General features: G+C 46.5%; 1 protein-coding gene across 1 annotated transcript; it reads left to right on the top strand.

The window, feature by feature from the left end:
* The first annotated feature begins 4548 nt into the window (after positions 1-4548).
* Positions 4549-13506, top strand: cbx4 (chromobox homolog 4 (Pc class homolog, Drosophila)). Its single transcript, XM_052049979.1, has 5 exons — positions 4549-6527; positions 6625-6668; positions 7167-7232; positions 8925-8991; positions 10688-13506. Exons 1-5 carry the CDS (start codon positions 6459-6461, stop codon positions 12170-12172), a joined length of 1731 nt encoding a protein of 576 aa, XP_051905939.1. The 5' UTR covers positions 4549-6458; the 3' UTR covers positions 12173-13506.
* The last annotated feature ends 299 nt before the right edge of the window (positions 13507-13805 follow it).

Genomic DNA, 13805 nt, shown 5'->3' with positions numbered 1-13805 from the left:
TTGATTTATAGTCTTCGTTAGTTAAAATAAATGATCGTAATTAAACGGATGCCAAGAACAAAATCGCATGTTTGCACCTGCAGAAACAATCCGAGGACAGTTTTTTTTTTTTTCCGTACAGCTTCATTAGTCCACTCAGCAGATTTAAAGCTAATTAAGACGCTGGCGACGTTGAGGCGTTTTCACAAAGAATTTTGCTTTTGCGCGTCTGCGTGTCTTTACTGTTTGATAGTGTACTTTAATGACCGCCTGCTGAGCACCGCCAGGCTCTCGAGCCCTCTTAACATTTTTCTAATACCACCACTCAACCCTCCCTCCCTCCCTCTCTCCCTCTCCCCACTCCGTCCTTGCACTCTGTCCCAATCAACTGTTTTCACCCTCCGCAGGAACGAATCGGATGCTTCTCTTGCCCAATGCGGAGATCTCTCATCATGGCCTTCTCCTCCTCCTCCTTTTTTTTCTTTTATACCCCCCCCCCCCCCCCCCCCACTCACACACACAGCTCCCTTTCACCAAAATATCTCTCTTCCCTCAGATGGCACTCCCGGCCCCGTGGGTGGCTGATGCCAACGGAGGGGAGGCCTCCTGGCTGTGCCCAAGCCATCATTACAATTTTAGGCAAGGTGATTATGCTCTAGCTGTGTGTGTGTGTGTAATGGGGAAGTGAGAATAAAAAGAGAGGAGTGGGGGGGGGGGGGTGAGGTCACAAGGTTGAAATGTATGTGCATCCTGCAGAAAGCGTTGCAGAGATCATGACATAACCTGACCTTGGTCCTCCCACACACACACACACACACACACACACACACACACACACGCATGAAAACAACACTCGAACAATCGCATAAAATTTCACGACTATTTCTACAATGCTTCACGATCCTCGCAGAAATCACACTCTTTCCAATTTCCCAAAGCCATTTGTATGACACGACCTCACTATCTTTCTGCTACTCGTGTTGCATTAAAACACAGACAACCTTGTCAAAGCAAGGCCACGTTGAGATAACAAAAAAAAAGCCTAACCTTGTGTGCTCCAGATAAGTGTTGCTTTTTGACCTTGGTGTGTTGCAACAAGGTCAAAATAAACTTGCAGCAAAGAACTAGTTTGCAACATTGTAAGACCGGACGATCAGTTTTCTGGCAGATTCTGGATGGGCGTCTGTATTTGGAGTCACTTTCACTGCGCTAGGTTGAGATTAACAAGAGGAATTTAGAGGATAATTCCGCATTTATGCTTTAATCTGTGTCCTGTTACACCCGCAACACAATCGACTTGTTTATGCAGATGAGGATTTCCGCATGTCCATTTCGTCACAATTTACCAGCTCTTGGGGTTTGGTTTTTGTTGTTGTTGAAGAAATCTGGCACACAAACAACACAGCATGTCGCCAGACCAGACAAACATTATTCTAAAGCATAGCGGTGGTAGCATCATGTTAGTTGTTTTTCCCCTGAAACTGCAACTTGGAGGTTGTTTTGGTTGCCAAAATGGAACACTTGCAAACGCTTGCAAAAATGATGGGTGAATTCAATGAATCCAAGCAAGCGGCCAAAGTGACCAAAAAGAATTGCTTTACAAAACAACATGTGTTGGAAAGTCATCCGGCCAGAGTCTAGGTCTAAATTCTGCACATCAGAGATTTCCATACAATCTGACACATTTGGAGTGCCTCTGCAAGGAAGTCAAGATGTGCCAAAAAGACGACTAGTGCTGTCATTTGTTGCTGCATAGTCAATATAAATGTCTTGTCAGTTTAACACCACAGAGTGTTGTTAGCAACACTGACAAAAGTGAATTAAATTCCCAAATATTAAAAACAAAAAAACAAAAAAACGAGGCTTTAAAATAATGAAAAATCAAGCCAACTGTCAAACACTATAGTGGTGTCAAACTCGAGGCCCAGGGGCCAAATCTGGCCCGGCATATCATTTTATGTGACCCACGAAAGCAAACCAAACATGTCAACTTCCAAAATGTACTTACCAAATGTTTAAATTCTTATATGTTATAAATACATGTAAGTGACATATTGTAAGCATTTTCTTGTTACCGAACCCCTTATTGCAGTAACTTAAACAATAGTGGAATAAACCATTATGATTGACTTTTTTAAAAATATGGTTTCAGGCATAACAGCCCTCTCAGGGAAACGGTAACTAAAAAGTGGCCCACAACAAAAATGGGTTTGACACCCCTGTTATAGGGCATGCCCACAGAGCTACAAAAAATGGGTCCTCCTTCTTCCAGCATCTTCCTTATGTCTACACATTAACACGTTTGAGCCATAAAAATATTGCTGCTTCAAGCCTACGATGACTGGAATATCGCCTTCATTGCGAGGCTTTGTCATGCAACAACGAGGCGCTCTAAAGCCGAAGCCCTTGTCTGTATTTCTTTTTCTTTACCTTACTCCTCCACCCTCACGACGTGTACTCACGGCTGACAACGAGGTGCTCTAAAGCAGCCACGCTAGTGGACTGTACAAAAAGATAACTTATTTTCCAGGGGAAAAGCATATCTAATATGTAATTGTGCCAGATAAATACAGATGTGAACAAAGGTATCCAATTTCTCATGTGGAGTGAGTCAAAAGTGCGTCACGGGGCCACATTTTAGACCCCCAACCCCCAAAACTGAAAAGGTGAAAAACAATTTAAGTACAGTAGTTCTTCTTCGTCGTTCGTCATTTTTAACAGTCTTCAAATGTGTGTTTCGATTTAAAAAAAAACCTGTCAGAATTCACTTTACAGAATCTTGAAGGGAGAAAAATGCTTTGTGGCTTCATTTTTTTAATATACTTTATCATGATATTTTCACCAAATTTGATTCAATTTCTTATGTGTCTTTGCTGTCAAACCAATCCATTCGTTACATTAGACATGGCTTTGGCCTGAGCATAAAATTATGTCACCTGTATAAGAATGGTGGATGATTCCCAATGCAGCAACTGTGTTCAGTATCATTCATCATTTCTGACTCCCTTGTCACTTTTTTTCCCAGATTTTCAATCAACTTTATGGGGCACCATCGAGCTCCACTATGTAAAAATCCCACTTCTGAATCATTCTTTCATTCCTTGCCCCTTAATCTTTTTTCAGGATCTTTGGTGGACTCTTTAAGAAACTATCTAAGTCTGCTACATTAAAAAAAATCGATCGATCGATAGATAACACCAACACATTGGTTCCTTTTTTAGGCAGTCCTGTTTTTGAAATGTTCTGAAATTATTTATACTTGACCTTACATTATGAAATCCTGCTTTTGTACATTCTATGGGTGCGTCCACTTATGAGTTTTGGTTGTTGCACACACGAACACCCCCCCCCCCCACACACACACACACACACACTTGCTGAAGAAAAAGATCGACTGGCTCTGCTGATGTGCAACACGTCTGCGTAGGCTGAACGCGATTTCAAAACTAAATTCATTGAATAATTTCTATTCTCTGCGGTTTTCCCCAACTGGGTGGACGCTTCATAAAAAATGTCATCTAGCCGACGAGTTGACGATCAGCCAAATCCACTCACACAATGGCGTTTAACCCCTTCTTCTTCTTCACGCTTCGCGCGTGCATTTTGTGACATATGAGTGGGATTTCTCGACATTTAGAGAGGTTGCACATTCCAAGCTCGAGTGTTTGCCCCCGATTTAATTTCTCTGCGTGTCGCGCTGTCTCTCTTTTTGCTGTTGCTAGGCAAGCAGGGCGTGTGCGCTCCGTGGCCGCGGCTGGAGGGCACCGCGGGAGGGGTGGGGTGGGGGGCGGTGTAAAAAATGTAATTGGGGCTAAATTCAACGCTTTAATCGAACGACTTCGCTGCTAGTGGGGTCTTAAGCCTCCCCCGTGTTCATTTGCGGTGCCGAAGTGGAGCGTTGCAAGGCGCGCAGCGGTGTATTTGGCCGCTTTCGGTGCATGACCATATATGGCGGGGCAGAGATAGATCGTGCCTGCGCGCAATAGGCTGCTCTCCCCAGCTCTGCTTTGCGGGCTTCGTTTTAACCCATTTCATGCTGAATTATTTTTTCAAGCATGGAAAAAAAACGCCCGCCTCAGCGCGGAGGTGTTTGGCGGGTGTTTTGGGTTGGTGGGGATCGCCATTAAGCACAAGTTTTGCATTTCGGGGCGCATTTTCAAATCCAGTCCGCAGTGATTTTCTTGTATGTATTCTGTTTTCAAATGTATTTATTTCACTGTTACAGTACGCAAGGGCACACATTCGTGACCGCACTTAAAAGTGACGTGAGCGATTTGCACGTTTCTTGCTCACGTGAGGCGGAAATAAACGGGAAATGAACGGCTCCGACGAATAATGGTGGCGTGAAAACTGAAAAGGTGAAAATTTACCGTCTTTCAACGTTTAAATTAACGGCAGTTTGAGCCCAGAGGACATGGCACTCGTCTGACAATCAGTGTGCGCGCGTGTGTGTGTGTGCGTGTAGTGTGTGTTGGAGAGAGAGGGCGAAAGAGAGACAAAGCGAGAGAGCGAGTGTGTGTATGCGTGCGTGTGTGTGTGTCTGTGTGTGCGCGCGCGCGCGTGTGTGAGACCTATATTTGCTCAGTGCAGTGAGAATATCGAAATGTTAGCCTCCGTGCTGCCTTACAGGGCATCGGCACTTTTTTTGTATGAAAAGCTGGAACCCAGAGTCAACGCATAAACAAAAAAATAATAATAAGTAAAGTGAGTGAATCCATGCTATGACGGCCAGAGTTACAAGACGAACGATTTTAATGGGCTCAAAGTCTTGAGATAGCAAATCTACAAGGCAAACACGCGCATTTGTGGTAGTGGTGGTAGGGGGGAGGGGGGGGGGGGTTTAAAGGGTGAGTACATAATAAGCTGAATTTCGGCTGCAATCGAGTAACACCGACAAAATATGAACTAAAGGAGTTCATTATCACCACTAAAGGTAGAAACTTCAAAATAAGACACATTTTTGGACTCTGTAACTGTGGCCTTTTCCGCGACGGATAAAAAAACAACCAAGTGACAAAGTAAGCCACTTAACCTGGATGAAAGTGTGGGAGAAATGTTTCAATTCTGGTCTAAAGTGTCTTTTCCTTTGCTGCTGCCGTGACCTTGCTGTTGGTGTAACACTCTCACTTGAAAAGAAGAAGAAAAAAAGTACATCTTATCTTCATAGCGGTAAAATGGCGAGGCGTTAGTTACAGGAATAAAGATGGGAAAGGTTACGTGAGCATTTTGTCATACACGAGCCTACTTCTGACAGTGTTGTCACAATGAAAATCATCCCCCAAAACGCCCCACCAGCAACACTTCGAGATTTATTATCCTGAGACTCACAACGGTGGAGTCCCGCAGCATGACCCGTGTCGACATTTTTTAAAACACATTTTGGTTTATATTCGTCTTTGAATGGCTCCTTTCCCCCATTTAGCTGCGAACTGATGAACCTTGAGGGATAAAAAAACCGAATTGCACTGAAAACTTCACTTAGTTTATTCATTTACCCTTGAAATTCTCCCTACAAATACTTGCGTGGCTCTTACAGAGTTCATATAAATCAGCTTCGTCTAGCAGCAATGAACCTATTGTTTTATTCTTAATTTGGTTGTAAATTGTAATGGACTCGGAATGTCCTTAACAGAATTCTGCTGAGTTTTAAAGCAAAAAAAAAGACAAACAGATTGCACCTGTAATTCACGCGTTCCTACACTCGGTTCTGAAAAACTCCCAAATGCTGTGTTCGTCCTTAGGATTTCGTACTTCGAGACACGTTAAGACACTTGTACGCTTCGTCTGGTAAGCGCTAAACGTTTTGCCTTTGTCTTGGGCTGCTTGGCATCATAACTGTGTCATAATGTCCCTTTTTTTAATGTGTCATTTCTGATACCCTTAAATCATAAATCCGAAATGTTTGCTGGCTGCTGAAGGTACCACTCCTCTTTTTGCGGTTGACATTTTCACGCACGTACATTATTGCGCCCATACGTAAACACATATGAGAAGGGCGTATCTCCCTCCTCCTCGCTTCCTGACATGAAATACGCCGTTGGCGCATAAGTGCCGCGACACTTAACGTAGTGATTTATTTAAATTCCCACACGTCCACGAAGAAGAAGAAGACGACGAAGGAGAAGAAGAAGAAGAAGAAGGGATGGAGCCCAACCAGGAGAGGTCTCCACCTCCCCTTCTGACGTCATGCGCCAAAGCCGGAGCTCTTGCACGACTGGATCAGCTCACGACGGCTCGGCTGTTACTGTCTCTCTCGATGCACACTGCCAGGACTGTTCGTGGGGTGTGCAAAAGGAGGGACTAGGCGAGCCGGACGGGAATAACGCTTTGGATTTGGATACACACTGGAAAACAACCAAGCCAGCGAGCGAGCGCGACCACCCTGCCTTGTCTGGCTTTTTTTTTTTACCCCTTCCTTCTTTGCATACATCGCTTTCGCCCCCCTCCAACCCGTCACTTGAGGTCGGATTGCGGCGAGAATGGAGCTCCCTGCCGCCGGGGAGCACGTCTTTGCGGTGGAGGGCATCGAAAAGAAGCGCATTCGCAAGGTAAACTGCAGGGTCGGGGGGAAAACGGCACACGTATTACAATGGTGCGTTTAAAACTCGAGGGGGGATGCATTTTTTTCTCTCTCTATCAACGCAGGGGAAGATTGAGTACCTGGTCAAGTGGCGGGGATGGTCACCTAAGTAAGTCTTGATACTGCCTCTTCCTAATCATAATAATGTGCGGATAATGCAAATGAGAGAGGGCATACGCGGGCGCAGTGTGTGTATGCGGGCAAGTGTTTCATCCGTGGATGCCTTCACTAATTTATGCGAGGGGAAAAGGGAGGGTAGGCACGGCCATGTAATCCCGTTTTAATTATTTCTGCTCTGCCAACGAATTTGAGAGACAGAGCTGCTAAAATGGCCGACTGTATGTTGGCGCGCGGAGACAGCACACACAACAGATCCTTTTCCCCTTTTTTCCGCCTCCACCTTCTTCCTAACTAAGTAATAACCGTTTGCGATCAAATGTGCCGCTTTCTTATGCAAACCGAGTCGCGGCAATGCCTGTAATTACTTTTAAATGCCAGCATAACCTGTCTATATCGCCTAATATGACTTGGAATGGTGTCGGTGTGGGGGGGGGGGGCTTCATTGGCCCACCATCATTATGACAGTTATTTTGGCCCCTCCCTGCAGATACAACACTTGGGAGCCAGAAGAAAACATCCTTGACCCGCGCCTCCTGGTTGCGTTTCAATACAGGTGAGACTCAGGCTGGACTTTGACTGTGGAGGCCTCCTCCAACTCGACCGTGACCTTATATGGGCATGGGGGGAGGGGCCACGCTCCATTCGCTCTGATACCCCCCTTGACCCCCTGGGAAAAGGGCCAGTGAGAGTTTCCTGAACGCTGATACACTGGGTAGAGCTGGTAAACATGAATTAGACTTATATCATGCATTATATTGTTTGAATCAAAATTTTTAAAAACGAGATGCAACATACCTGCAGTTGCTGACTTTGTAGGATGCACTATGCCATCGTAGATGCAGGGGTGGATTGAGGTATGGGTACTAGCTGTGTAAATGCGTTGCGCTGTCATTTGTCTTCACATATGCGATGCATTGTTTATTAGCATTCACCGGAGCGGACGTTCCTTAAGACAAAGCAATGTTGTTTACAATACACGAGTTGTAATTCTCCATATTTGATGTTTAGTTTGACAATAAACTTCAGCTAAGAGTGGCAATAAAGAGCCTGAAGCATCGTTTTGGACAAATATTTACGAATTACACCTGCCAAACTGCCGCTCGTTGTCAAGTTATTTGTCATCTGCCACCATGGTCAAGCAGCACCGTATTGTAATATCGGAATAAAATGACCAGTGAGCGTTGCGGGGAGGCGTTTTTGCATGTTCTGTGAAGTGGATGCACAGACTTGGAAGGTTTTGGGGCAAGTTTGAGGCCTGCATCATAATCACAAACCTTAGCCAGGCATTGACATTAAATGCTAATGAGTAGTAATGGTGCGCGAGCTGCAGGACTCATCGACGCTCCCCCCTGTCAGAGAACAAGATTTGCATTTTAGAAAGGGGCTAATTGACACGCATGCTTCTGCAGTGTAACGCTGGCAGCCCGCATGTGTGCGTCTGGCTCCGTCCTGATGGTCACGGAGGGCTGCTTGTGTGCTGAATCCTCCCCGCTCCCAGAGGATGGGGGAGGGGACCCGACAAGGGAGCCTGTAATTGCCAAATCTTCTGTGAATAGGGGTCACCTCGTCGGATTCTGCGTTTTGGAAATAAGCGCTCGGCTGTTTACCATCACAGCCTTGATGTCTTGAACATCTGTAGGCCCCAAAGCATGCTCGGCGAGAGCCGCGTTAGCCGGCCTTCGTCCGCCGCTGGTTATTTACGAGTCGCTGATTAGTCAAGGTTTATTCCTGGTGGTAATATTTCATCGCGGCCTTGCCATTATACGCGCATTATGCATCATCTGTCCTCCCATCTTGTTCCAAAATCCCTGTTCTACTTTAGCCCGACATGCAGCCTGCTAAACCATGAGCCTGTATTCATCTTTGGGGTTATTCACATGTATTTATCCCATTTGACATGTACCACATGACCCCCATTACAGTTGTGAGAGCGTATAGATGAGAAGTGGCACAAGGGCGGATGTTTGAAAGACAAGCAGAGAGTCTCTTGGCTGAAAAGCCTTAATTGAATTTCTGCAGGATAATGAGAATACAGACGGGATGATTACTGTGGAGCGCCATGCAAATACAGAGCACAATGCTTCGGTCACGTGTTGGCTTTTTAAAAATGTTTTTCATCGCCAAATTCCACATTTGACCTTGAATAGGTGAAGAGGAAGACTATATCCCAAAGGCCATTTCTTATCGGATATCACTTCAATAAGACAAGACATGAGAAGCTATAATTATCCTTTTGTTTTCACAGGGAGAGGCAGGAACAGCTGATGGGATATCGTAAACGGGGGCCCAAACCAAAACACCTTCTACTGCAGGTAATTTTCATCACGCCTCTCTTATCAGTGAGAGGTCAGACGGGAGAGGGGGCGGGGGGGTGGGGTAGATTCCTGTGAGGCGTTCTTGAGCCGCTGTTATTATGGTGGTCGTTATTTTTAGTTTTCTTTCAGGCAGCAACGGGGGGGGAGAGAGGTTCTTCATCTGGCTTGTCCTCGGTTTGTTTCCCAAGGTTACGCAAGTGCGTCCTGATCGAGCTTGTTGGATCTGGATGTTTATTATTTCCTTCTACTGTCTGGCTTTGCGTGGAGGATACAGTCGACTCGTTGTGTTTTGTGGGGGGTTTTTTTAGGACATGCTCAATTTAGAGCGAGTGAGTCAGCACGTTAGCTAAAACCGGCGCGGCGTCGTGCTTGGGTTTGTCCCATTTTCCGGGTTTAATGGACCTTGTTATGAAGCAAATGTGGACATATCGGCCGGTTGCTATGCGGCAGCGCTCCTTAGCTGGAGTCACTCGTGGTCAGGAATCAAGAGATGAAGCGTGACATGTCTGGTGGCACTTCTCTGACCCGAGGTCACAGCCAAAGGGTCTTGAGCGTTCCGCAGCAGTGCCCCTCTGAGAGCCTGATGGGTCAGCCTGTGCTGGAGGGAGAAAGGGGTGGGTGGGATAGATCCGGTTATGGCGCAGTGTGTTTCAATATCCAAGCACAGCGTTTTATCTTTGCGTAAGCACAGAGTCTTCGGCGGATGCACTCTATTCATATCCTCTAAAGGGAGAGACAAAGAATTGAGTCTTGGATGGATTTTTGCAGGGGATTGTGCCAAGGTCTTACATCACCATTAGATTTGTGGCTTCAGCAAGGCCCCGGGCCAAAAGCGTTGCAGTGGAAAAAAAAATATCCATACCGTAGAGCAGGGGTGTCAAACTCATTTGACATGGTGGGCCGCATTCGGCCTCGGCAGGTGTCAAGTGGACCGGACCATTAAAATGATACCATACGCTGCCAAAAAATATCCCAAATATCATCTTTCCTTTGTTTTGGTTTTGTGAACCACAAAGATTTGGAAAATGTTGACATTTCATGAACATATCTTTTGATAAAACATTTCACGAAACACCTTGGATTTCCTTTGACAAATGTGCAATTGACTTTCATCATTCACAAATATGCATTGCAACCGATCACACTGAATTGTGCAAAGGCACAAAACTTGAACTAGTAATTGGTATTGAAAAATATAGTTATGCATTTTAAGATGAATCGAGATTTATAAAGGAAGGAATTTTTGAACCATTTATACATGTGCATATCAAATCAAAATGTAATCCCTGCCTGCACTTTACAAACTAAAGAGAAAACAGTCTGCCCCCTATCGGATAATCCATGAATTGCATTTTATTAAAAACATTCATACTGTCTTTTATGCATTTTTTCCCCACATTTAAATTATCCCGCGGGCCTGATCAATCCTCCTCGCGGGGCCGGTTCCGGCCCGCGGGCCTTATGTTTGACACCACTGCCGTAGAGCATTTGATTTGTTAGTGTCAAACAGTGGAGACAAAGTATTGTTTGCATTCTCTTGCCTGGGCCTCCTCAGGGCTTTGGACAAATCTCCTTTTTTGTTCATTCCCACTAGAGGTGGACAAAACATTCCAAGCCGGTCAGAAATACAAAGATTCCTGTTCCGTTTTCATTTTCACGCGGCGGACTCAAAGCATCTTGTCGATCCTTTCAGGTTCCCTCATTTGCCCGGAGGTCAAGTATCCCTGCAAGCTTAGAGGACGCCTCCGCGGACGCAGACGACGGCCCCAAGTCGGACGGTGTCCCGGTGCAGCGTTCCCAACCTCAGCAGTACCAGCTAAACAGCAAGAAGCACCACCAGTACCAGCCCAGCAGCCAGGAGGTGCCCGTCGAGCAGCTCGCCAACAGCAAGAAGAAGTACATCTATCAGCTCAACAGCAAGAAGCACCACCACTACGAGCCCGACCCGAAAATGTACGACGCTCAGGCTTCAAAGCTTAAGAAGGTGGTCAAAGTTCAGGAAGCAGCCAGTAAACCTGCCAACCCCGGCTGGAATCTGCCTCTGGCGCTGCAGCAGAAATGGGTGCGTGACAAAGACACGGGCTGCTTGAGTAAAGTCAAAGAGCAGGCGGTGGAGGGAAGGAAAGCGGCTCCCAAAGACGCCGAAAGCGAACAGTCTCTGAAGGCTGATCCGAAAGACGCCACCCTCCCGAGCTCCGTCGGCGGCAAAATGAAGATCATCAAGAACAAAAACAAGAACGGACGCATCGTGATCGTCATGAGCAAGTACATGGACGGCAATAAGGTTCACGGAGCAAAGGGCAAACACGGGGAATCGTCGAGCGGGGTGGAGAAAACGCCAAACGGCCCGGCGCCGCCGAGCAATCCCGCGCACGGAACCAAAATGGCGGAGAACGGTCTTCCCAAAGAGATTTGCGGCAGCAGTTCCCTCCCCGCCGCCGATCACCCCCAAAAGTGCTCCCCGAAGGACAGACATTTCTTCAAGCCTTCGCCCAGCACGGCCGAGGAATACAACACAGAGGTCGCTCGAGGTCAGGCCGACTTACCCGATGATCTGCCGCTGCAGCTGACCGCCAGCTCGCCGCCGACGTCTTGGCCGGCCGACGGCAACGTCCCGACGTCGACGATTATAGAGCACATCCGGATTCCGTCCTACCCCAGCAGCCGGAAGAGAAAACTGGCCGAGCCGGCGGATGAGCGCAGGGTTTCCAAGACTTTGTTAGCCACCAGAAGCCTCGGCGTTTCCGGCGCCGCGCTCGGTCCGCCTCAGGACAAGCCCATGGACCTCCACTGCGCCGGACGTATCGCCGCGTACGATGCGGCGGACCGCGGTGGCGGCCAGGAGGAGCCCATGGACCTGAGTTGCCCCAAGACAAAGCGGCAGACTGAGCCGGAGACCCGGGCCGACCCCGCCCCCCGACCCGAGCCGCAGCCCGAACTTGACCCCCAACCCGAACATGCTCCCGGACTCGAACCCCAAACCGAAAGCGCTGCGCAACCTGAACCCTCACCGCCCACGCCCGCCGCCCAAGACGCCCCCGCGGCGAGCGAGGACACGCCGCAGAAGACTCAAGCGGCGCTTGGGAAAAAAATCTCTCCTTTCATGGGGAATATCATCATCACTGATGTCACAACAAACAGTCTCACCGTCACCTTCAAGGAGTACGTTTCTTTCTAAGCAAGCGAATGACTGACCGATTCTGTCCACATGTGCATATTGTAAAAAAACAAAACAAAAAAACAACAAACAAAAAAAAACAACGGAGATTTTGTACATATGCAAAGTTCTAATTTATAATTCAAATTGAATATGTTTCATACAATGTTTTATACCATAACTTTGAAACGTAGCCAAGCAAGTGCCCCTCGAGGATTTGAGTGAATACATTCGATGGGATGTATGAAGCTCCAAAAAAAAAACAACAATAAAATAATAAAACAGTCTACGAATATATTCCATTGTTCCATATCTGTACCAAACTTGTAATCTCAGATGTATGAAGGTAAATCTGTATTTTGTATCGATTAGATGGATTATTTGGGGTCCTGGTGAGTGTTAGAGAGGAACTTGTGATGTCGATAGAGATCTCAGATCAAATTGAAAGCAATTCCTTTTTTTGTTTTGTTTTTTATCCACCCGTCAATTCTGGTCATTTGCCTTTATTATTTGGGACAAAGTGCCACTCTCTTACGTCGTTTTCGATTTCGCGATGAGCAATCGATTCATCGTTCTGGTGTTGGTTGATCGCGCGCAAATGCTGTTTGATTCGTGGCGTCTCGAAACTATGAATTGATCGAGGAAACGGGAGCGTACCTCGTTATTGCGCGATCGGCTCGCTTGAAATCTTGCCACGTCGACGTGACGCGGACGTACGCAAATTCAGGCGGGCATCGAATTCGTGTCGTTCTGCTCAGTTCTTTGCGTCGGGCTTTACGTGATCTGAAAAGGCGCATGACTGCTGTTTGTTCGCCGGTCGCTCCTTCCCCGTAAAATGTGACTCATCTAACCTTTGGTATATGGACAGTTGAACACAGTCTAGCCGGGGGGGGGTCTCAAACTCGGGTCCTCGAGGGCCGCCTTCCCGCATCTCTTCCGTCTCTCCCTCGAGGACCGGAATGTGACACTTCTCGTGGGCGCTAGCTGATTTGTTTCTGCTGCTTAGAATGCAAAATGTCGTATCTGTGGGATGTACAGCAGGACTCCTCTTCTATACGCACACCGAATGCAAAACCCAGTCTTAAGAATGCTAAAAATCCTACAAGAATGCACCGGAAGGGAGCGTATTTATTGAATCCGTGGCAGAAGAAGCTCCAAGTGATCTTTGAACAAATGTTTCAAATGTGCTAACGTTGGTTTTCTCTGTCTTTTTTGTTTGTTTTGTTTTGTCGGGGTTTTATCTGTTGAGCCTCTCTTGCACTTGGTTACAAGGATTGTCATCAAAGTTGGCGAGGGAGTCAGTTGGCTCACTGCTGTCGGCACACTTTGACAATAAAGAACAAAGTTACGAGTAACGCTTCAGTCTTGTTATTTCTTAACGTGTTTTTTTTTAAGTCCCCGTAAAGTGAAAATAATTGTGTTGTAAATCTGACGTACCACAAAGAAGTGTCGTTCACAACCCTTTACAACGCGGCAGTAACCGCTGATGTGAATGAAGACGATCGAGGTCTTACAGAAATGGGAGAGGAGGATCTCACAATTTCAGCCACGCCTCCTTTAAAAAAACATAATAATAAAAGTCAACTAAAATAATGAAAAACAGCTTAATGCTTTGTCATCAAAATTCCCAGTCTTTCAAGAAAAATATTCAAAT

This window comes from Hippocampus zosterae, chromosome 17 (genome assembly GCF_025434085.1).
Source record: "Hippocampus zosterae strain Florida chromosome 17, ASM2543408v3, whole genome shotgun sequence".
In the NCBI taxonomy this organism is placed as follows: domain Eukaryota; kingdom Metazoa; phylum Chordata; class Actinopteri; order Syngnathiformes; family Syngnathidae; genus Hippocampus; species Hippocampus zosterae.
The sequence above is the reverse complement of the archived record's forward strand: the minus strand, read 5'-3'. Positions and strand labels throughout refer to the sequence as shown.

Bases quoted from the DNA above. Each gene is read 5' to 3' on its own strand.
- cbx4 (XM_052049979.1), top strand. From the start codon at position 6,459: ATGGAGCTCCCTGCCGCCGGGGAGCACGTCTTTGCGGTGGAGGGCATC. The intron at 6,528-6,624 runs GTAAACTGCAGG...CTATCAACGCAG, and splicing joins AAAAGAAGCGCATTCGCAAG to GGGAAGATTGAGTACCTGGT. The intron at 6,669-7,166 runs GTAAGTCTTGAT...CCCTCCCTGCAG, and splicing joins TGGCGGGGATGGTCACCTAA to ATACAACACTTGGGAGCCAG.